Source organism: Limulus polyphemus, unplaced genomic scaffold, assembly GCF_000517525.1.
Source record: "Limulus polyphemus unplaced genomic scaffold, Limulus_polyphemus-2.1.2 Scaffold435, whole genome shotgun sequence".
Classification (NCBI taxonomy): domain Eukaryota; kingdom Metazoa; phylum Arthropoda; class Merostomata; order Xiphosura; family Limulidae; genus Limulus; species Limulus polyphemus.
This window is the reverse complement of record NW_013666045.1, coordinates 302,746-327,614: the sequence shown is the minus strand read 5'-3', so window position 1 is coordinate 327,614 and position 24,869 is coordinate 302,746. Positions and strand designations below refer to the sequence as shown.

At 34.2% G+C, this 24,869-nt stretch overlaps 2 protein-coding genes across 2 annotated transcripts in view; both read left to right on the top strand.

Annotated features, from left to right (window-relative positions):
• Positions 1-11,943, top strand: part of LOC106458256 (galectin-6-like) — a 43,174-nt gene extending 31,231 nt beyond the window's left edge. Inside the window, exons 6-9 of the mRNA XM_013917741.2 lie at positions 1,342-1,663; positions 7,579-7,656; positions 8,127-8,215; positions 10,583-11,943. Coding sequence (XP_013773195.1) covers positions 1,342-1,663; positions 7,579-7,656; positions 8,127-8,215; positions 10,583-10,910 — 817 coding nt within the window. The 3' untranslated portion in view covers positions 10,911-11,943. The remainder of the gene's footprint in view (positions 1-1,341; positions 1,664-7,578; positions 7,657-8,126; positions 8,216-10,582) is intronic.
• A 6,760-nt stretch (positions 11,944-18,703) lies between these two features.
• LOC106458251 (putative methyltransferase DDB_G0268948) overlaps positions 18,704-24,869 on the top strand; it is a 14,102-nt gene continuing 7,936 nt past the window's right edge. The window contains exons 1-3 of the mRNA XM_022384402.1: positions 18,704-19,009; positions 19,442-19,602; positions 23,160-23,367. Coding sequence (XP_022240110.1) covers positions 18,893-19,009; positions 19,442-19,602; positions 23,160-23,367 — 486 coding nt within the window. The 5' untranslated portion in view covers positions 18,704-18,892. The remainder of the gene's footprint in view (positions 19,010-19,441; positions 19,603-23,159; positions 23,368-24,869) is intronic.

The following is a 24,869-nucleotide window of genomic DNA, read 5'->3' as shown; positions in this document are numbered from 1 at the left end:
TCGTAACTGTATATTATATCAAATTATTTGGAATGTCCAAGTTGTATATTTGTAGGTTCAAAACAACTTATTTAACAATAGAGTCCATATACAAAGGGTTGAGTATGTTATATCAAAATTATTTGGAATGTCCAAAGCTGCAAGTCACGTGGCAACCACGGCCGATATGAAGTTGCGGTGGAGTGGCATGCATTAAAATTGCACTTTGGCGTTTTGTAGGTAGAGTGATGTCATCGAAAATTGATTGATTTTTAGATAGTTATGTAATGAACTCTGTCCAACGTAAAATATCTATACACTGACACAATAAAGATGTGTTCAGAACGGGGATTTAGAGTTCCTATGAAGGGGATACGTACTTAGTAGTATTAGAAATCATAAGAATATGGATCAACTTGGGGGTTTGGGGGAGGGCAAGGACCACTCAGATAGAGACCTACAAAAACTTGTACTGCAGCCATAGTAAGCAAAGTGTAGCGTCTCTTAACAGGTAGGAATCCACGAACACAATGGTCAGTAGTAGAAGCCTTCCAAACGTCTCAGTCAACAGTATGCAATTTTATCAAGAAGGATCTTTATCTGGAAATGTGGTCAACAGGTTATTGGTTCATCAAAACAAGGTTTCCAGTCATACCTCCCATTCAACCGTCTTAAATATCTCAACATCTGGAGAATGAAAACAGTATTTATGCTATTCCATACGAAGATGTGCCTGTCAAGTCAAGAGACACTGGGAAAAGGTCCAGGAAAACCGTCGTATTCGTGCACTATGTGGATTTTATGGATAACCACCATGGAGAAGTGGTGTGTTTTGGACACTAAAACCTTACGATGGAGTCCTTTGCAATGGAAAATACGCATACAAGGCTATTTTCAAGGTGTGCAGTCATTAGACAAAGCATGACGAAGTTGCAACGTGGACTAAATGACGTGTTGAGGCTTTGAAATTGCTTTTATATAATGTGCACAGCCGCTGTATGTTTTTGGCAAGTTGTAAGTGTTGTTTTCGCTTCTATAGCATTAAAATTACAGCTGTAATTTTTGCCTGTATAGTTATTGTTATTCAATGCACCAAGTACAATTTGAGGATTTACATATAATACTTAAATAAGCAGTTCAATATTTTCTAAGATTTATAAAAATATTATTTAGAATCATAACATAATTAATATTTTAAATTATCTGATATATTATGTATTTGAATTTTTGTTATTCGTCCTTTTTTCACTAGTATAAGCTTTTAACATGTACATTATTATCATATTTTATCCGACTTAAACCTTTTTTAAGAATAGAAGTGGTGGGAGCTAACTCTCGAATTAACTGTTTCTCTTGAGACAGGTTTATCGTTAATATTCAATGTGGACCAGGAATGGCTGATGACGTTGTCTTTCATTTCAATCCCCGTTTTCCTGATGGTGTGGTGGTTCGTAACACCCGTTCAGACGACACATGGGGAGAAGAAGAACGCGATGGGAATATGCCTTTTACTCCAGGAGAATCTTTCGAGTTAGTAATTTGTGCTGCTAGCGATGGGTTTCACACGAGGGTGAATGGACAAGAGTTTATAAAGTTTGATCACCGCCTGGAGATGCACAAGGCATGCACTCTCTATATTGAAGGAGATGTTGCTATAAAAGATGTGTGGATTAACAGCACTCCGGTAAGATTCATTTTGCATCAGACTTGAATGGAGATTTTCGACATACTTTTATGAATCATCATGTTTAAGTTCATGTATTATAAAAAGCTGCACTGCGTTATTAATTAAAAATGTATGGCGGATTACTGTTTGTTTAAGAAACTAGTGATAAACCACAGTAAACGGAACACGCTAACACAACTCTTAAATTAGAGAAACGAGCTTCGACGGAAGAAAACTGGTCAAAGTGACTCCGGAATTCCTAATTCACCTAAGGACATAGGTGGTCAGAAAATTATCAAGCTTCGAGAGATCTCGGGAGGTCTTGGAATTAGGAAGGATTTTGATTCAGCAGCTTTTGACGAGTTTTCTCTTTTTTATGCATTTATCTATTTTGTGTATATTTTGTTCACTTCCCATCCATATGATGACCAGAATTTCTCAAATGAAGAAAAATTATAGTTTGTTTCAATTACTATGCTCCCCAGTGGCACAGCGATATGTCTGCGGACTTACAACGCTAGAATCCGGGTTTCGATACCCGTGGTGGGCAGAGCATAGATAGTCCATTGTGTAGCTTTGTGCTTAATTACAAATAAACAAACAAACTTCACTTACTGAGGTTATTTCACTAGCTTTTTAAATGTTACGATATAGTGCTATCTTATTACAATCTCATGTTTTTTAGCACAAAATTACACAATGTGCTTTTTTCCCTCTGTCTACTGCAGGGAATTGAACCTCAGATTTTAGAATTGTAAGTCTGCAAATTTACTGTTGATCAAGCAGGGTATGTTTAAAGATGTGCATACGAGAAGAATGATGTTGTTCTATCTCATGTTTTTGTGCCAGAGTCCGATAGACGAAATTCCTTGAAATTGTTGATTTCAATATTCACGCAGTGTTGATAATAAACACGTAAATAACACAATATTTATATTGTTAAAAATATTTACACTTCTGCACTTTTGTAAAGTGCGTTTGAGGTATGAAGTTTAAGCAACTTACATCCTGTTCACACAGACCTTAGTTAAGTGAATTTTTAAAAATATTTCTGAACGTATTGGTATTTGAATGAAGCTATTTTTCTAGTTATATAAGGGTAATATCTAGCACCTTTTTACTCATTTCGTTACCTCTGGGCTTTTCTTGATACAAACATTTAAAATTAACTTTAATTGTCCAACATGTTTGTTTGTTTGAAATTAAGCACAAAACTACACAATGGGCTATCTGTGCTCTGCCCACTATGGGTATCGAAACTCGGTTTCTAGCGTCGTAAGACCGCAGATATACCGCTGTGCTTTAAGTTAATCAATTTCTTCAGATAACACGATCATACACTTTTTCATGAACAATAGAAAAACATTATTAACATAAAGGATTCAATAGCGAACAAACTAAGTAAAACAAAAACCACACACTGAAAATAAAACAGAACTAAACTACATTAAAATAAATCAAATGAATGGACGATACCAGAAATTATCATAACTAATTTAAAACAAAATAAAATTATAATTCAGGCTAAACTCAAAGAATAAAATTGATTAATATAAAGAATTAAAAAACAAAAGCAGAATAAACTTAAAATACAAAACTGAAGGTGCCATAGCGAAACCTAAACAAATAAACCCCAAAAAAAATTAAAATACGGAATTAAACCCATAACGTGATAAATAACTCAAACATAAAATTGAATAACATTCAGAATGATTTGAAACATAAAATAAATTTTATACAGAAATGTTTGTTGTTAAACACAGAGCTACATACTGGAATATCTGCACATTCATCAACTTAGGGAATCGAACCCAAGATTTTAGCATTGTAAAAATACGAAAGAAAACAGCCAACTACTAATACGCGTCAATGCACACTTACAAACTAAAGCAGAGCGTTTATAATAAATAAGTTAAAATGAAAGCCACGATAATATGGTATTTATGTTGGTTGTTAGTGTCTTGCTGTTCATCAATGCAAACAAACCATTCACCTGTCTTCATTTTATCACCTTCTTCTCGTGGAGTGTTGTTCGTGTACTGTCAGCATCTTTCTCTTCATTAACTGATCCAAGATTGTACAACAGATTAATGCTATCATTATTCAAGTCGTTCTGCTCATCTGTCTCTGATTTCATGGACAACTGGATGTTAATAGGTACATCAGGAACATAGATTTTCATGGTAGTGTGCATCATGCAACTATTGTTGCTTAAACTTCACCTACTTACTCTGTTGACATATGAAAATATAGAATACTTCAGATAGAATTGGTGCACTGCAGGTGCATATCATACCTATACCTAATTACAAAGTCAAACATTGTTACTCTGCTGTTTTATTGTAAAATCCGTTTTTAATATATAGCCACTTTATCCAACTGTTGACATGCAAACTCACTGATATTAACTATTGAGAGTGCAGCTACTACAGACATCTCCGTCAACACTGCAGTACAACTGTATTTGGAGAAAGATCATACATCATATCCATAAAGTTGTACTTTTTTTTCCAAACATTAAGAGGTTTGCATGAAAACCAGTTGATTGTCGTACAGCCAAATCATCAAATTGAAATGGTATGATGAAGCACATTTACACCGCACCTAGTACTTGAAATGACTCTTCATACAACTGGTTCTTGGAGTTTGCTCCATGATCCACATGTAATTTTCCAGGTGCTCTAAAGTTTACAGTCCACTGTTCATTTAATATGTCGGCAACAGTCGTGCTATAGGTTTGACCAGTCGAGAAAGTTTGGTGAAGTAATCAATAATAACAGATTCCCTTTCTCTATGTTAGACAGAGGACTGGCTCTATCCAGTGTGGTTATCTGCTAAACCTTTCATCTAAGGCAGTTTTGCTTTTTAGACAAAACATGTGGTACCAGCATTTACTCTCAACATCGTTATGTGAATGCAGCCAGAAAAATGTACTTTTGAATATTCTTTAATAGTGCATGATTTCCCCCGGTATAAACCCGTCTTTTCTTTGCATCATGTTCTGTGGATTGCCAGCTGCATCACAAGCTGACTACCGCAAGTCTTTGACTCATAAATGGATATTGAAATTCATCAGGCAATGTACTGATTCACTCAACTAATGAATCTTCTACAGTGTGAGTATCGGTGATAATATTTAACGAAAACCACAATGGTAAGCACTTCCTTTTTTGTAGAGTTGTGCCATTTAGAGCTCTTAAACAATTCATACCACTGAAAGTATCATTCCAATTCCATTTTCAGTAGTGTAAATATCTAAAAGAGTTCATTGTCTTGACAAAGATTCAACAATTGTGCCTCGACCAAAGCACTTTAGGAACTGGAATGTTTGATCAAACTTGTATGTCCATCTAAAGTTCTTGTCAACCTTATTCAATACATATAATGGTGTGGCTATTTTGGAGAAAATGGTCACAAATTATCAGTACTTCCACAGAAAGAATAGAAAGTTGTGAACTTTTCATTTGATTTTAGGCTTAAGTCAGTATTTCACTACCGTGAGCTTTACAGGATCAGGGAACATTCTGTTCTTATATTGTTTGAGATCAAGAAATGTTTTTTTCCTCGTGCATTAACACATACTTTCCTTATATAAAATATTAATAGGGCAACATTGTGCAATGAACATTATTTAAACATATAGGCAAAACAACGTTTATAATACACAATAAAAAATTAAAAACGACTCTACACGTTTCGGTAGCTTCCGCTACGATCATCAGGAGTGAAAATCTAAATAAACAGCGGTTATTTATATAAGAATGGTTGGACTTACTCTAATTCCCCGGGGTGACATGAATACTACACATGTGAAGTCAATATTTTCCTCCAAAAGTCAGCACTATCACCAACCAACCCTTCATCTCTATCTAACAAATTATTATGTAATTTACATTTATAACACATAACTTCAATATATTATCTAATATCAAATTCATTTACTGTATAGGGTTAATTTAAAATTATTGTTTTATGCCACTGTACTGGGTGACTTGTTTCTGCAACACGATCGGCCAGTAGAGAAATCAACATTTTTTTTTATTACGTACATAACCTTTATGTTCATTAATACGGTATTTCAAATTACGTCCAGTTTGACCAATATATTTTTTTGTTACGTTCACATCTAATTTGACATATTCTTTTTTGTAGAATATTTTTTTTGTCTTTAGTGCTAGGAAGTATTGTTTTAATTTTATTAAGCAGCTTTAAAATGGGAAAAAATATGTTTTCTAAATACGTTGGCAACTTGACTAGTTATACCGTTTACATATGTTAATATCACTATACTGTTTCTTTTCTTATCATAAACACTGTTTAATCTAGTGCATTGTTTAATTAAATTTGAATTGTATTTTTCTTTGTATTAAACGTTCAATTATATCAACAGTATAACTTCTATCATTAGCAATGACTTTTATATTGCCCCCCCCCCCAGTATATCTGCGGACTTACAACGCTAGAATCCGGGGTTTCGATACCCGTGGTGGGTAGAACAAAGATAGCCCATTGTATAGCTTTGTGCTTAATTACAAACAAACTTTTATATAGTTTAATTCATTTCTTAAATCAATGGGATCGGAACAAATCTTAAATGCTCTTTCACCCTTTTTCTCAAATTTATCAGCTTTTCATACTTACACAAACAGACCGAAGATCCGGTGCAGTATTCTAACAGTACCTGATTGCTTGCATCTGTGATCGCTCTTATTATGCGTATTTTTAAGGAGAGATTAACTCTTAACTCATACTAACTTGTACAAACCTCTACACCACCCCTTTAGTTGGTTTTGATATATATTCTCTGGGAGAATATATATATACGCACTTTTGGCAAATCGAGTACAAGTTCTTGTAAATATCCGCTGTAGGATGTAACTTTAGCCCCCGCGAGGATGAACGTAAGTTTACGATTAAGCACAAAGTATCTGGACGAAAGGTTTTTTTAAAATGTTTTAGAATATACCAGAAGGAATACACATTCAGTTTCTGGTTATAAACAGGTAAATCACAGCAGTTTTTAACTGCTACACTAATAAGCTCAAAACTATGATAGTTAACAGTCGAGTTGGGTAAAGTATGAGTAAATGTTTTCAAACTTCTTTGTATGAGAAACGATAATAGATCAGTTTGAATTATTTCAACTAGTCCATTGTATGGCTTTGTGCTTAATTAACAACAACCAAACCTTTGCTTAGTTGCACGAACCAGTTTTAATATTTTAAGATATTCCATGACAGTTATGGATCAAGAGTCGGGCGTAACATAGCGGTTGACATACTCATACTGTGAATCCGTGAGTTAGTGGCTATTGACCAATTATCAGAAAAGTGTGCTACGATTGATATATGAATGATAATCAAATCCCAAATTTGATCAAACACGAGTAGCTCAGAGCAGACGATAGGTAGTTTTTACTAACATGCCTTCCTTTTAATTTATCAGTTCAGTAGAAGGGACGATTATGCTCAAATAGCCTTTTGAGTATTTTAGAGCGAAAGTTCTGAAATAAACAAACAAAAAGTTATTGATTAAAATGCATTTGCATTGTGGAATGATGATACCATGTAATACACTAAAATCGGACTTAATTATTTCTCAATAAACGTCACTCCCATATATTACCGTTTTCTAAAGTGTTATTCAGACCGAAAAATAGAATACTCGAACTCAACGTAAATTTCCAGAATGCTTGGAAAATCTAAATATTATAATAGTATTTTGATAGATATATTCTGATACGTCGATACGTTAATTAAGGTTAAGTATGATCTTACAGCTGTGATTATAATCAAGTTTTTCACCTTTTAATACCGTAAAGAACAATTAACAATGCAGTGCAAGTTTATATAGAAATATCTGTTTACTAATATTTTAGATTTGACTAGAATTTCCATAATCATTACGTTGATTTCCTATTTTTTTCGAATTAGACCAAGTTACCTCCTGAATTTGATGATGATACCCCACGTGACCTTCAAAGGAGTTCCTTACAGCAGTTTTTTTCTCTGGTATGATCCCACAGATTTATAGTCTGAGATTTACAGTCTGCTACAGTAATGAATAGATATAAAGTAATGTTTATTAAGTAATAAAAAATGTAACGTGTGATGTTTATATATTTAAAAATGCTTTATTGTTTATTTTTAATTTTTTTTAGCAAAAGTCATTAAGGAGTAAGCAACTAATATGATATTATGTTAAAGTCACCTTCTTGTAGACATTTACGTAATTTTGTGGTACTACTTAGAGAGGAATGTTGGAAATACCTTTTACAATAAAATCTATATTAAAGTAAAGTTGTAATATTTATTTTTCATTATAAATTAAATATCGTACAGCTCAGTGGTGTAACATGATTCGGATAAGCTTAGTTTTCAAAAAATTTTAAAACGTAGAAATAAAAGAGTAAAATAAAACTAATTTTGTCTTGCGTGGGACTGACTTTTGATTATTTTCTTTTTTCTTTACTATTATGTAGAATGACTCTGCCGTTTGTCGCATCTCTAACGGATTTTGTCCTGGCTCCATCTTAGTTATTTCTGGTGCTGTGGTTAAAGAACCTTCTCGGTAAATACTTAAATTATTGTATTGTATAGATAATAATCAATTGTACATGTTAACTTTACAAGGTGATATTCTGTAAAAAAGAACTTTGAGTATCATACACTTGACGTAATTAGATCGTACGATATTTGTTTTAACCTTTAACTTTTATTTCTTAAATGAAGTTACATGTGAACAACGAAAATTAACATATTGGTTGAAATAATCAATTGACTTGGAGTAATTCAGACAAACCTGAACTTTAACAGTTATTCCACCGTACTGTAGATTAATTAAGTGTGTTCCTGTGTGGGAGGTTACTGCTGTTTATTAACTATTGGGCTTTAGTTACTCATAGTTAACGTATTGTTGGAACATAATAAGTATCTCTTCGAATCTCCTCAATCCTCTTGGCATCACAAAATACCCAGAATAAATGTTACTATTGGGTTTTCTCAAACAAAGGGCTTGGCATGGACTGATGGCTGAATTTTAGCCTAGATAGCTCTTGAGTAGTTTGCGCAAAATTCAACAAACAAACAAAAATCCAACAAGGAAATGGATTTCTAAATTTTGATAGTAATTATGTAAAGACGGAACAACAGTTTTAAAATGACCCCCAAGTGACTTTACGCTTAACAACAAACAAAAAAATAGTTAAAGTACTTGCTTTTACCTAATTTTGTTTGTTTGTTTGGAATTAAGCACAAAGATACACAATGGGCTATCTGTGCTCTGCCCACCACGGGTATCGAAACCCGGTTTCTAGCGTTGTAAGTCCGCAGACATACCGATGTGCCACTGGGGGGCGCTTTTACCTAAATGAAACAAGTAATACACAGTTAGACATTTCCTCTGGTTTTTGTACAAACTGGTAGTTTTTTGTAATTTTGTTTCAAACTTACATGCCCGATATTTTTATGAGAAAAAACAAACAGAATAATCAACAGAGTAATGGAAAAAAATATTTTGTAACAATAAAACGTGTATTAAATGATACACATTGAAGAGGCGAGATTACAGGCTTATATCATCCTTCAGTTGATATAGTAGAAATGAGTGAAGTATATAATGTGTGGAAAAATTCATTGATTTATTTATTGTGGTATTACTTTGATTTAAACTACTATTGTATATAGTAATAAAAGTATGAAAATTCTCATAAATGTTTCAATGTTTTTACTATATGTTAATAAATTTGTAAGATGAACAGAAGAGGGTTTGAAATCGTTGGCTGTGATATTTCAGTTGAATACAACGATTCTAGGATTACGTAAAAATTAAAATTAAGATAAAACTGTATGAAGAAAATGACAACTGTGAAAAGTTTTGGAAAAGAAGTTGAAAAGATTAGGGAAATTATATTTTCAAAAATGAGGAAATAGTAGACTACTGGTGCAAGTAAAGAATAGTTGATAACAATCACCTAAAAATTTAGACTTTATCTTTACATATTATAATAGACTGTCATAATAAGAGTAATAATTTTAAGGTGTTTTACTCCGATATACATCATTTGAAGAAATAATACAAATATTATTTTACGCAAGCTGAAATACCCATCAAATGTACGGAGTTCCTCTTTTACTTCTTTTTTTGTTATTACAATTATGTTTAGGTGTGGAAGTAGATGTTACATTTCTTTATTTTAATCACGCAACCTCTAAGAACTTTTGATTTGCTAGGTCTCAATGACGTTGTTACGTCTCTGGTCGTTTGTTAATTTCCTGTATAATTTCTTTCGGATGAAATTTTAGCGATACAAGTCATTTCTTAAATAAAACTAGTTTATTCTTTCTCATTTCAACTTTGCAATACATTTAATTTCCACAGTCCCTTTAACTTAAATACACGTTATATTTCACAACGATTCACGCACTCTACTTACGGTCACTACCGCGCTTGACTCAATTGTCCTTCTCTGTCTCTGCCTGTCTGCAATTATCCATGCCGTCACTTCTTGCCGGTCTTATATATACAAAATAGAGGGCGTCTGGCAAACACTCGAGCCTTCAGGAACCTTCTAGATACTCATTAGGTGTTACCGGGTCTTATATATACAAAATAGAGGGCGTCTGGCAAACACTCGAGCCTTCAGGAATCTTCTAGATACTCATTAGGTGTTACCGGGTCTTATATATACAAAATAGAGGGCGTCTGGCAAACACTCGAGCCTTCAGGAATCTTCTAGATACTCATTACGTGTTACCATGGTCACGTGACTTCCGCTGTCGTAACAACGTAATACAACACTTGTAGCGATATTTTGCTTATGATTGTAATCTGTTACCTTCTTTCAGACAATACCAAGCGCTCTTGGTCTATTGCAAAGAAAGATATTGTGCCTGAAAATTATGTTTCTGGAAATGATTACTTTTATTCTCTTCTTAGGTTTTCAGTGAACCTGCAATGTGACAGTTGTGAAGATGCTGATATCCTATATCATTTCAATCCTCGCTGGGACGATCCCGAAGGAGAAGTGGTTGTGCAGAACTCTCGAGATGAAGGAGTGTGGGGGGAGGAGATACGGACAAGCGAAAAGTTTCCTTTTTTCCCCGAAAGTAATTTTGATATTCAGATTTTTTGCCAAGCGGATAACTATCGCGTTGCTGTAAATGGTGTATCCTACGTCGAGTTCCCGCATCGGCTGGATCTGTCTCGCGGGGACCACGTTCTGGTGCACGGGGATGTTCACATCCAACGTGTATTGTTACTCTAAAAGTTGTCGTTCTATCCATTGATACAACGTGCATCTGTTCGCCTTATTTTATTATAGAGATATTTTGTGAGTTCAGGACAACAAAGTATGGACAGATTTTTTGCAACATTATTTTCGTTTGCTTTGTAATCTTTAACTTTCGATTAACCCAATAAAAAGGTGGCGCTAATCAATGTGGTACTAGTCAGCAAAGACACTTTGAAGTTCTGAGCATGTTTTTTTTTCATTTGATTTTGGTGTATACTTAACAGTGTGAGCATTCACTCACTAACTGAGGCGAAAATACTTCGTGTTTTATGCTTTCTTTTAATTAATAATATTAGATTTTAAACTAGACCATCTAATATCCCGACAGTTGCATAGTTGAATGGATTTAGCTTGGTTATAGAACGTATACAGATACCTAATGTCGTTAATTGCTCAGCTGTTATCTGATGTACGTCTGCTAAGATTGAATTTTTCTCAACGTTAGATTCTCTTGAGTTGAACATTATCAAACCCTCGCTTATTATTAATTGGGAAATTAAATTAGTTTGAAATTCGCTGATATACATACGATTAATATGTTTTTTTCGAGAAGTCAGTTTGTGAATAAATTTAATATGAATCATTCATAAGATTTAGCCGTGTCTAGAAAAATAGATTCTTACAATTACTGCATATATACAATATATAATTATATGTTACACTTTACCTGAATAGAAATAATGTAATTAAAATAAACAGAATTGAAAATATCGTTCTCATAGTAGCTTTGATTTGATGATTATTAGTCAGAACATCTGATGATTGAAGTAATTTTGTTATATCAATGTTACACACAATATAAATTAGTTACACATTACCTGTTAATTTTCATTTCTGATGTGTTGTTGCAATATGTTTGGCAGCAGAAACTTATTGTTAAAAAAGCAAGTCGTGTAGTAATTCAAGGTTACAATTTCTCAATTTCGACAAAACAAGAGGTTCGTGAATGTAATGGGCTAAAAGACTAATGTAACAGTGTGTTGTATGTGTAATAAAATGGACAAGACTCAGTGTGAACTTGGAAATAAAACACTTTATTGCTGCCTGTTTGCTAACAGAAAGAAAACTCTAATAAAGCTATTAGTAATACAATATGTTACAAAGTACTAAAGTTAAAATGTGAAATATACAATGTAGTTAAACTGTGCATATATGGGCAAACTATACGATTTGTACTTAATAAAAAACAGACAAACACACGGTAGTAATACATCTTTGTTGATGGTACTTGCATTAAAATTTACGAATATAGAATACATTAATTTATTTAAATAATTACAGTAATGTATGATGAAACTAAATTTATTTTGAGCCCACAGAAATTGCAAAAATATTTCTTAAGTAAAATAAAGATAAGGTCATTAATGGTGAAGCATACAGATAAATTAGACCATTAAGTTCTCCAAATTCTGGACTCCTCTTAAAGTGTTTGAAAAGAAGAAATATACTCTCAAAATAAATTTGTTCAACAAACCTTAAATTTGCCAGTTGTATTGGGATTTAGAAAATACTCCTAACCATTTTATATTGTGTTCTCGTACACTAATATTCCTTTGCACGAAATAATTTCGAATACCAGCATTTTTTTTGTTCAAAATGATACAATTGTATAATGGTTACGAAAAGCGGTTTTTATTGAGTTATTAAATTTTTATACTAAAAATATCAATTCACTTTTGACAACACCATTCATGATCAAATAGTTTGGTGTTGTTATGAGCTCAAAATTTGCACCTAATCTAGCAACGTTTTTGTGTTACCCTAAAAAACAGATTGTTTTAATCATGTTAGATACCGGAGGTATGTTGATGATACGTTTCTTATTTATCAAAGAATCTGTGAGCACGTATGGTATTCCACTTTTCCTGTCTGCTGACATGTGACGTGGGTGATAACCATTTCACACATTCTTGTGGACATCCCATCAATTCCACAGCTAGTGGTGACCATACATGAGATCCACTGGAATCCCAACTTCATGCAAGACCACTAACGTTTTTGGATAACAACCATTAGCTTGCTGCTCTGTTGTGCAGTATGCCATTATTACATATGGCAAATAATCATGACAGTCAACTTCATCCAAGGTCATAAAATTACAAAGCATACACTTCACAATTTGTCCATGCTTCTTGACCGAATCACCTGAGGGACGATAATGGAGAACATTACGAGCCTTCAACACTCCCAGTATGTATGTCCTTTCTTAGATTAGTGTGGACTTTCTCTGGTGCTCAATATGTTTATTGTTCAGTTCACTCAGTGAAACAATTTATAACACCAGGATTTAATGTTCACCCTGGTCAATTTTAAGAATGGTTCGGTGATATACATGGTCATTCTATGGAATGGATAACTTACAACTTACGGACGGAGATTCCCTCGTGCAGATGGCTCTTTCTCATAGTCGCACAGGAATCACAATATTGTACACAATTGTTGTAGGAATGTGTCCAATAAAACCATTTTCACGAGCTAGCTGAAGTGCGAGAGACTCCTGGTGTTTTTCAATACATGTGTCATACAATGTTTGAAGAATTTCGTCTCTCACAGCTCTTGGAACTACTAGTTACATAACAGGACAAGCACTCCCCTTGTGTGGCCTATAGCAGCATTACAGCGTCCACATCATATCTACCTCTATTTATCATACAATTGCCAGAGGGCATGTTCTTCTATTCTAAATTCACTGAAGGCTGAGCTTCATCTTTTTCCATTGCAAGGTCCACCTAAGCTAGGTTCATGTTGGTTATCTGGTAATGGTATCTCCTCTTGCGGCCAGTTGAACAAACAACAGTTTCGGGTAGTGTTTGGTTTGTTTTGAATTTCGCCCAACTCTACACGAAAGCTATCTGCTGTAGCCGTCCCTAATTTAGTAGTGATAGACTAGAGGGAAGGCAACTAGTCAACACCACCTACCACCAACTCTTGGGCTACCCCTTTTACCAACGAATAGTAGAATTGACTGTAACATTGTAACGCTTCCACGGCTGAAAGAGCGAGTATTTTTTTTTGTAACGAGGATTCACATCTGCGACCCTCAGAATGTAGGTCAAACACCCTAATTGCCATGCCAGGCCGGGGCAAAGCGTTAATACTTCTTTTGTAGCGAGAGATCTCGTATTCATGGTGTGTCACATGAGGACCGTGATGTCAAACAACACTTTTTATTATTGTTGCCATGCCTCTGTCAATTTAAGGCAGGTTGGCAGAGTTGGTGGCTGACTGTGGTGACTGTCTCAATTAGTCTCAGTGATTGGCCACACCTTTTTGTCGGCTTTTCACATGTGCCTTGAGCTTAGCTGATTTGCTCGAGAGCAACTGATTTGACCCGCAGTACCTGGTAGTTCAAGCCACAGTTCAACTTTTTAGGGGGTTGAATTGGACATAATGCTCTGGAATGCCTTTGGCAGTCCAGGGACAGTTGGTAGTTAGGAGAGGACTCTTCTAGTTTTATCAGGGCTCCTCTATTCTCAACCTCAAATCAATTTGTCTTTCCTACTCTCAGATAAAGTTCCCTACAATATGTAGAAGCATCTGTTGTTAAAAGGATAAGAGAAAAACATCACTGAAAGGAATCGAAGACACTATCACGTCTGCAACAATTACAGCATAGTCACTGCCACCAAAATCTGTTCGATCGAGGTTGTCTATGATACGACAAAGTTATACTTGGCTCAAAATCATCCAGTCTCAAGAAAACAAGAAATTCTTGGATCTAATTGAAAAAGCCATGTAGTACAAAGAAAAGAAAGTAGTTCCGGTCTACGTAATGCATCATCCAATGATTGGACACAGTGTACTGATTATAATCATAATAGATTATCATTAAACATTTTCTTTATGCAACTAAACCATTTATCTCAGACAACACTGTAAGTGGATTTTTGACAAAAATCTTATAGTTTTGAAACTTTTATTATGACAAAATAAAAGCAAAAACAATCCTAAAACAACGTTAATAACGATTAGTAATTTCAAACCATAAGATAAGAAATTGTATCAAAATATTTTTCTTGGTTTCTACATTTAAAGCGAAACGATATTTTTCATTGGTAAATTTTACATATGACAACAATGAAAACATCCCACAAAATGACGTTTTTCTGTTCATTCCATAATACTTTGTGATTTTGGGTAACTAACTTGAATTAATTTTCTATATTAAGTTCGTAGATATTTTAGAAATATCTAAAGAAATGTGTGTACACTATCGAACATTCTCCTCCCTGTATTTTACGGGATGTTAGGGCGTTCGACTCGCAATCTGTGTGTCGCGGATTCGAATTCTCGTCATTCCGAGCATGCTCGCCCATTCAGCCATGGGGGTGTTATAATTTGACAGTCAATCCCACTATTCATTGTTGAAAGATTAACCCGAGAGTTAGCGGGGAGTGATGTTGACTAGCTGCCTTCCCTCTAGTCTTTCACTGCTAAATTAGGGATGGCTAGCGCAGACAGTCCTCGTGTAGCTTTATGCGAAATTCCAAAGAAATCAAACTGTATTCTATGAATATTCATCTCCTACATTAATTGTCTACATACAAAGTCTCTGTTACTATGGTAGCTCACTACCAGTGTTGGGCACGTTACTAGAAAACAGAAATGATGTTATTTTGGTCGTTATTTGCTAAAAATAGTCGTTACTCAAAACTTACTTATTTAAAAATGTAACGAGTCACGGCTCGTTATCTTTCAAATAGATACCTGTATATAAAACATGCACTGTGTACATCGTATATTATATTCTATTTATGTATACAGAACTGAACTACAAGCATTAAACTCAAAACAAAAAATGCATTATACATTGAGAGGTTTTAGAATATCAATTAAAAGGGACTACTTTTATTTTTCCTTTATAATATCCAAAGTAAGAGCAACGTATGACTTACACAGTACAAGATAAATAAATACAAATAACTACGAGAACTAATAAGTAGCCTATCAATTAGTGAAATAGTCGAACAAAGTTTACTTCATGTAATAACTGCAGTGTTAAAATGATTATTTTGAGAGGCCAATATCACTTTTACATTTCAAGAAAACAGATCTTTCAAAGCTTGCATCAAACATTCCTCTGCTTTTCGTCTTCAGCAAATCTTTTTCAACTGAAAAAACCCTCTCAACTGCGGCACTTGATCTAATAGCTGTATCTAATGAAATTAAAACTGACTTTAGGACTGCGTCTAGAAATACATCATTGTGAACAGACTTTACAAGAGATTTAACTAGAAAAGCACCAACTACTTGAGCACTCTTTGTTGAGTACTTTTTGCCTCCTTTGTTTACACACATCTGAAATAATCGTTTTCATCTTTTTTTTCTGTCGCACTATCTTGATTAGGTGGTTCTGTACCGTATTATGCTGTGTGTTCTTCTATCTTTAGGATCTTCTGTTGTCGAACTTGTTCTTTCCGATTTTCTGGAAACCAAGAGAGCTAGAAGGCCTAGGATATACACAAAAAGAATTGAATCGTCATCATTGAACACGTTGTCAAACCTAGTTTCTATGTTTCGAATTAATACTTCAACTAGGGGTTTACAAATTTACAACCATTTATTGTTCAAATCGCTCAATCTGGCTGGATAAACATACAAGGTAGGAATCAGTAGTCCCATAAATGCTTTGTTCTTACATTGAAAGATGTCAAGATGAGAATGTGGCTTTATTGATTGAATTTACTTCCAGCAGGCCGACCTTAGTACTAGCTAGTATGGAGACTTTAGGATGCAGTATTTCACTTAAAATTTATCAATTAACAAACGAAAACTTGTTTCGCAAAGATACGTCCAAAAACACCTTCTTTGGGAGTTTTAGGATAGGACTTACTTTTAATATTCAACCAATTGTAGTGTAAAGACACCCCTTGGCTCCTAAGGGACGTGTTAAAGATTAACTACTGTAAATATGATGACAATTTAATAAAATATCAACATCCCTAAGTCATGCGCGAAAAAGAAACATCCATCGTTGTATACTTTAAAAAAATGTGAAAATATTAAAAACTAAAAAAAACAAAGATTGTTATTCAATTCTCTGTTTCTGCAACTCCAACAGTCAGCAGTTGTAGTGACAGTCTTGACTACCGCTATTTGGAAATTGAGAAGGCTAATTTTTTTCCTCATAGGCGTCGTTCATCTGCCTCATTAATGTTGGTCGAGAAATGACTGTTCTTGTTAGTTGTGATGATGTGATTAAATTTCTAAAGGGTATGGACTAGACAGCTCCAAATGACAAAAACTCTAAAACCACGAAGTCCAATATTAGCGCATTCAGCTTTTGTCGAGGCACTTGGGAGCTTTTCCAAAACATTAGAAGCTGTTGTTTTTTCTACTGATGATCAACTGTAAGCTATTTAGACGTGCTGTCATTACCTTTATTTGCTTTGACTGTTCGTTTGTTTTCTGCCGCATCTTGTTTTACTATAGACGCAAATTTCTTAGCAACGGAGAAATGTTTTATGGACACATGTTGTTTTAAGAGTTACTGTTCGCACTGAATGTTTTCTTTAAAGAAAAGCAAACAACCATTCCTGCGATAAGTTGTCACCACTACTTCTACCATTACAATTTATTGAGATACGGCCACGGATTACGTAGAGTTTCGCTCGAACTGCTATCACTTTCGTATAACATAGTGCTACACCCCTAACCTCCCAGCCCGACATGGCCAGGTGATTAGAGCGCTCGACTCGCAATCTGCGGGTCGCGGGTTCGAATCCCCATTCCACCAAACAAGCTCGCCCTTTCAGCCGTGAGGGCATTATAATGTGACGATCAATCCAACTATTCGTTGGCAAAAGTGTTGGCGGTGGGTGGTGATGACTAGCTGCATTCCCTCTAGTCTTACACCGCTAAATTAGGAACGGCTAGCGCAGATAGCCCTCGTGTAGCTTTGCGCGAAATTAAAAAAAAACAAAAACAAACAAACCTAACCTCCCACTCTAATAACTTACAGAAAAATACACACCAAAGTCATCATTGATTAGTGTGACAGCCATCACTACAAGTATAAAAATTTACAACTCAACTAAAACATGCTACAACAGGATAAAACATATTTCAGCAGAACTACTTCATTCCTCTCCTGTTGTTCCAATATTACTGCTATATAAAAAGTATGTTATTTATTGATATTTTTATTAATTATTGCTATTGTTTTATCCAGATAATTTGAGCTACTAATTGTTATTTTATATTTTAAGTATATTAATAGGCAACAATATTACTGAATTTAAAAGGTAACGATGAATACGCTGTTTTGACAGTAAAAATTTGACGACATTACCGAAAACATTATTAAATTTGAAATGAAAAGTAGTGTTGTTAACTTGGACGTGAATAAAAAAGTAACGTCGCTATGAATAACAACGTTACTGCCCAAGAGTCACTACTTATTTTAAACATTAATTTTTAAATTGCAGTTACAATTGTCATTATCGTAATTTATTGCTGTAAAAATGTAACAAACTGTTAAGTAAAGATTGCAACAAATTACAGGTATTCCACAATATATATACTTGCACTTATGTTTGTTTGTAATTAAGCACAAAGCTACACAATGGGCTATCTGTGCTCTGCCCACCACGGGTATCGAAACCCGGAATCTAGCGTTGTAAGTCCGCAGACATGCTGCTGTGCCACGTGGGGGGGGGGGGGCTATTTATGAAAGAATGTCGAAGAAAAACCAGCTCAGAAACACTTCTCAAATCAAATAGGAATCAGCACGTGATTCGCACGTGGTGATGAGAACGTGACCTTCAATGTAGTGATAAGACGTTGCTTTTAGTTTTATATAAGAGATCGTATATTTGGTGTGATAGCAATTCAACCAAAAAGAAATTATTGTGAGATCACTGTCGAAAATATTGTATGTAAACTTGTCTTGTTGGACTACGAAACTAACTCCACAACAAAATATATTTAATAATCTCTTCACTAACTGGTAGGGAATGCCGAAACTAAAGCATATGTTCCAGACTAGACACCATGCTGAACTGTATGCCAGGTTTAGACCTCAACCACCAAAAGAGCTGATTGATAAAATCGTCACGTACCTATCAGAAAAGGTCAGATATTTTGTAACTATTACATGTTTTTTTTTTCCCAAAATTGTGCGATATTAAATAACAAAGTATGTTAGTGTTTTTCAGATTATTAGGTTCAGTCCTAAAATGGGCATGTTTTTCAATTAACTAGACATGTTGTGTAATTACAAACGAAATTTTGGAGCATTAGCAATTAAAATATGTATTAGATGAAGCTTTCAAGTTTCAGTATAATGTTAACATTTTATGACGAGGAACCTACATTGAGATTATGTTTGAAGACTGCTTAAAATGTTAAGTGGGTAATGAAGAAACCTTTATTACAAGTTTAACATAGTAACAAATGTAAGTTTATTATGTTAAATTTTTATGTTACATTGATGCTATATATATCTAGTTACCGCTACTGTCTCTGGGTAACGAACAAAATCTTTTTATATATATATAATACAGCTCGAAAGGCCGTTCAACGCCGCATTGGATGTTGGTTGTGGATCTGGGCAGAACACTCGCCTTCTTGCGCCCTTTTTTCTTCACGTGACTGGAACCGACATCAGCAGCGCTCAGCTTGAAATTGCTGCCAAGGATTGTGATTCTTCAAACATAAAATATCAGTAATGATTGCTTTTAATGTAAATGTTCAAGATACGTCCTGGGTATACAATTTAAAATGAGTCCTTCACAAAATTTGCACTTACTTACAATACTGAATTCTACAGTTGATATAAATAGGCCTGAAACAGGAGAGTTAAGCTTCGAAACAGGGGTGATGGGCAGGGGATAGCCGTACACGTGCCTTATTCAGATTTGTGCGACAGCCCATTATAAATATAATTTCCTTCGATATTTCAAGAAATAATAAAATAAGTTCAACAAACGCATCCCTAACACAAATATAATTCTACGCACCTGACTTAGCCACGTTTTCGCGACAAAGTAATAGGTCTAAAACACTTAAACCTCAATATTATATACTACACTGTTTGACACGATTCTCACCTGACAGTAATACAGCATACTTTTATCATTTCACGCCCGCTAATGATGTATAATGCAATTATTCGTTTTGTACAATTTGCTAACAATGAAAAAATGTCACTCTTTCCACAGGCTGTGGCCAAATTGACAAAGTTTCTGCTTGACTTCGACAGGCTCGCTTCTGGCAATCTTTATTCCTTACCAGCATGTGTCTCATTCACAAGTTCAATGCATTGAATTGACAACAAAATGAGGCTGTCCTTGCATTAACGTGCAAACGTGGGATCGTTCAAAATGAAAAAAACGAAGTGTATTATGTTGTAGAACGGAAGACTGTGACATCTATGTCTGAAATAGGTCGTAAGTTTTTCTGGAAGGTTATGTGAATCATTTTATGTTAATTAAGAGTAAGATTCCAAGTTTGAAGTAACAATTTCGTGAGGATAGCGGATAGTTCTAGTCCTAGTAGTGGTAGTATTTGTATTTCTTTAACTAATTTTTTTCCCAGGAATATATTCAAGTACATTCTCAGTAACATTGAGAACAGTAAATACTTAGTGCACGTAGTCTATAGTTGTTATGTATCAGAGACGGGATCTCGGAACCAAGTCTTGGTTTAGATATCAGCCTTGAGATTAATTACGACATTTCAAGTTCTTTCTTGGTTTTAAAACTGTCTCTTGTGGAAGCTGTAAATAACTTTACACGCCAATTTGTGTTTGTGAAAACAGTCCGTCTTACAGCAACATGATTTATTTCATGGCTAGTGTTCTGGATCTAATCTACGGTTTTGTTTGGTAGGAAGATGATCATCCAGGATTGGAAGATGTGAAATCTGCCTTAATTTAAGGAATGACATCATTAATGCTATTTAGAAAGAAGCAAATAGTATTTCTAACACATAGTCAATTGCACTTTTGTACAACAGACTTATAGTGAAGACATCCAGCCTTTGCAAAAAGTGCTCTATTCAGTTCTTTTTGAATATATTCATATGCAAAGCACTGGCATCAGTCCTAAGGACTCAGTTATAAGCCTACAACGGTCTTTGAAAATGCTTCTATCACTATTAGGACAACAAAATTCTTGGAGAAGTTTGAAAGAAAGTGCTGTTTTTTTCTAAACTTTGTCTATTCTACAAGAAAATATTCTGCATCCCTTTAACATAGGTGGTAGTAGAGAGAGGGTTTTCAGCCATGTGGGGGGGGATTCAGTTAACAAAATTAAATCCATTTCAGTTAAACTAAAAATCCTGTCATTAGTAAATGTTTGCTGTGCATTGATCTTTAGTCATCTGTTAGTGTTAAAATTAACTTTTCTTATTGACTAAATTATCCAAATAAAAATATATCAATTGGATATTGTTATCAAGAAATCCATTTAATTCATGCTAAGTATTAACCAAATGCCAATTTGAAATATGATTCCCTCTCGGTTGCATTTTGTTACTTCAACCTCATTGAAAATAGGTTTATTTGTTGCAAATTGTTCATTCAATGTCAATAATGATTACCTAAATATGATATACATATGCAATTGCATATCAACTGAGTATCTATGCCATACAATTTAAAGCATTACCAAAATTATTGTTCTAAATTTCTTTGTAGTCTGTATGCCTGAGTGGAACTGTGATAATGTTAACAGTTCTAGAAATTATTGTTGTGGGTGTCTATACTGAAATGAATAGCTTATTATTTTTATTGGGAAATGTATAGTCATATCTGTCAACTGATTAGATCTATTTATAAACTAGGTTTGAACACCTAGTGAAAGGCTTTAATTGTGTATTTGTCTGGAAAGTAGAATATTGACAATGCAAGTCTGATAGGATGTGCATTTTAAAATAAATCAAGTGTCCATCAGAAGATTCTGTTTCACTGTGCCGTTATCTAGTTTGAACAGAAAAATTAGTCTGATCTTTTTTAAAGAAAAAACATGAATTTTACAATCAAATTTAGGCATAGCTTAGGCTGACTGTTGCATCCTGGTGTGAGTTTTATTTTGTTCTTATGGTGTCTGTTGTTACATTGTCAGTCTTAATTACACTAAAGTATCGAGCAGTGTGTTATACTTTGTTCACAGTGGGAGCCTCGTTTTGACTTCAGGATGGTGGATTCATGAAATAAGCAAATTGTCCACCATACATACATATATACTGTTAGGTATCTGCTTGTTTGTTAATTTCCCGTAGAAATTATTTCCGAGAAACTTCAGCGATATAAGTCCTTTCTGAATTAAACCTAGTTTATTCTTTCTCGATACAACTTTATAATATACAGAATTTCAACAGTTAATACGTTTGCAATCTCGATAACAAGACACACACTTTATATTACAGTCACTACCGCTTGCTTGACTCAATTATCTGGCTCTGTATCTATCTATCTGTAATTCTATCTCCTCTTTATTTGCCGGGCTTATATACTAAAAAAGAGGGCGTCTGGAACAGACTAGAGTTGCTAGGAAAAGTCATGATCCTTCTAGAAACTCCAGCGTGCATGCTTCCAGCGTCGCGTGACTTCCGCTGTCGTAACAATACATTTACGTTGTCAGTCGTTATTACCCTGAAGTATTGAGCAGTGTGTTATACTTTGTTTACAGTGGGAGCCTCGTTTTAACTTCAGGATGGTTGATTCATGAAATAAGCAAATTGTCCACCATACATACATTTCGCTTCTAATGAGTATGCTTCCATATGCTTTTTGTATATTAATTAAGTCAGGGTATGTTTAACATTCAGAGGTGATTATTTTAAAGACATTCATTATATAGAACAGTACAACTATTTGTAAATATAATAATTTAGAAGTAATATAATGTATTAAAGAAATAATCTAAACTGGAAGTTTATAACCTTACATCTTCAGCATAAATGAAGACTACTTGTTAATTTACTTTGAAAAGGTTCTTGTAAATTAAAATCAAATCAACAGTACGTGCAAATTTTAAAGTTTCTCTTGAGTTACATATATAGAACGTGTATAAGTAATTAGTCTGATAAAGTCTGTTTGTGACTTCATTATTTAACACTTTTCGTGTTGTACAGATTGAATTCTACATAAATGTACCAATTAATAAGTAAAACAGAAATGGACAGACTGCTATATATTTATAAATCTGTGTTACACAGGGTTGGTTGTAGATAAACAGACAGAAAACTAACTATGACAAAATAAGTATCTTCTTACAGGATAGGCTCAGCTGAGAAGATTGAGCTACCTTCTTCATCCCTACAACTGGTAACAGCATGTCAATGTGCCCATTTCTTTGACTTACCCAAGTTCTTTGAAGAGGTGGACAGAGTTCTTGTTCCAAATGGTGTGTTGGCCATCTATGGGTGTAATCTGTCTGCATGGAAAGAAGGCCGTGAGAAAGAAATTACTGAAGTTTTCAAAGAAGTAAGTAGACAACTAACTTTCAAGCTTAAATTCCTCTATTATTAACCAACTCGTTACTTTTATATCACCCATCTGCATCATGAATGTATTGGGTGTTGAATTTTAAATTCATTTTTTGTGCATTAAATGAACATGTAAAGTATATTTCTCTGCAATTTAGGAAGGTTGAGATGTGGGATAAAGTAATGATTGCTATATATCTTGTAATAGACTTTTGTTTCTCGAAATCTTTATAATGGTTAATTTTAATGTTTAGATACTTGAGAGATAAACATTTAAAAGCATGTTTAAATTATTTGTGAAAATAGAAACTCTTATTTTGTTAAACCTTCACTTGATGTGACAGCCTGTATCATGCTTACTATACTAAATAATTCAATTCTTCCATTTCAGAACTTAACAACCTTACGATTATTTTTTTTTCCATTCATTAAGTTTTATTCTGAAAAACAGGTTTGTATTCTAAGTGGAATTAAGAAGTTTTAATTAGAAATCTTATAAAAAAATACCTGTTTAGATTAAAGCTAATAAAACTACTTTTTGACTAAATTAGCAACCATTCCTTTATTTTTTTTACCAACCCCCTAAATACCTTTTAAGAATCTCTCTCTTCATGGAACAAAAACTTTTTCTGAAGCTTTTCTTCATGATAATGTTACGTATCTGCTGGTTTGTTAACTCCCGTATAAATTCTTTCCGAGGAACTTCAGCGATACAAGTCCTTTCTTAACTAAACCAGTTTATTTTTTCCCTCACTAAAACATTTTTTAATACACAGAATTTCCAATCAGTAGGTTAAACTTAACTACTTTTATAACACACGCTATAAATCACAGTGATTCACACACTTTGCTTACGGTGCCTACTGTTCGCTTGACTCAATTATATCTTATTATATCGGATTATATCTTCAATCATGCTCGTTTTTCTCGCCAGGCTTATATACTAAAAAAATGGCGTCTAGCAAACACTCAGACATTCACTAGGTTCCTCAATAATTCGAGAAACTCTAGCGTGCATACTCTCAGAATCACGAGACTTCCGCTGTCGTAACAATAACATACTGTGTAGATTTTGAAAGTACAGTGTTTGAAATAAGAATTACAGATTGTCCACATTTGAATGAACAAGGTAGTTGACTATCGACTAATAAAAATTACAAACGTGGTGTTATGTGTTCCTAAGTCAAATATTGTACTAGAAAACTCGTTAGTTAATAGAAAAACAAGAAGTGATTTTATCAAGAAACTTCATGAGGAAATATAAATCATGATGTATGATGTTACGACAGCGGAAGTCACGCAATGCTGGGAGCATGCACGCTGGAGTTTCTAGAAGGATCATGAATTATCGTGGAACCCCACGAATGTCCGAGTGTTTGCCAGGTGCCCTCTTTTTTAGTATATAAGCCCGGCAAATAAAGCCAGCGAGAGAATAGATAGGTAGATAGATCGAAGAGATCGATTGAAGAGATAGATATAATTGAGTCAAGTGAACAGTAG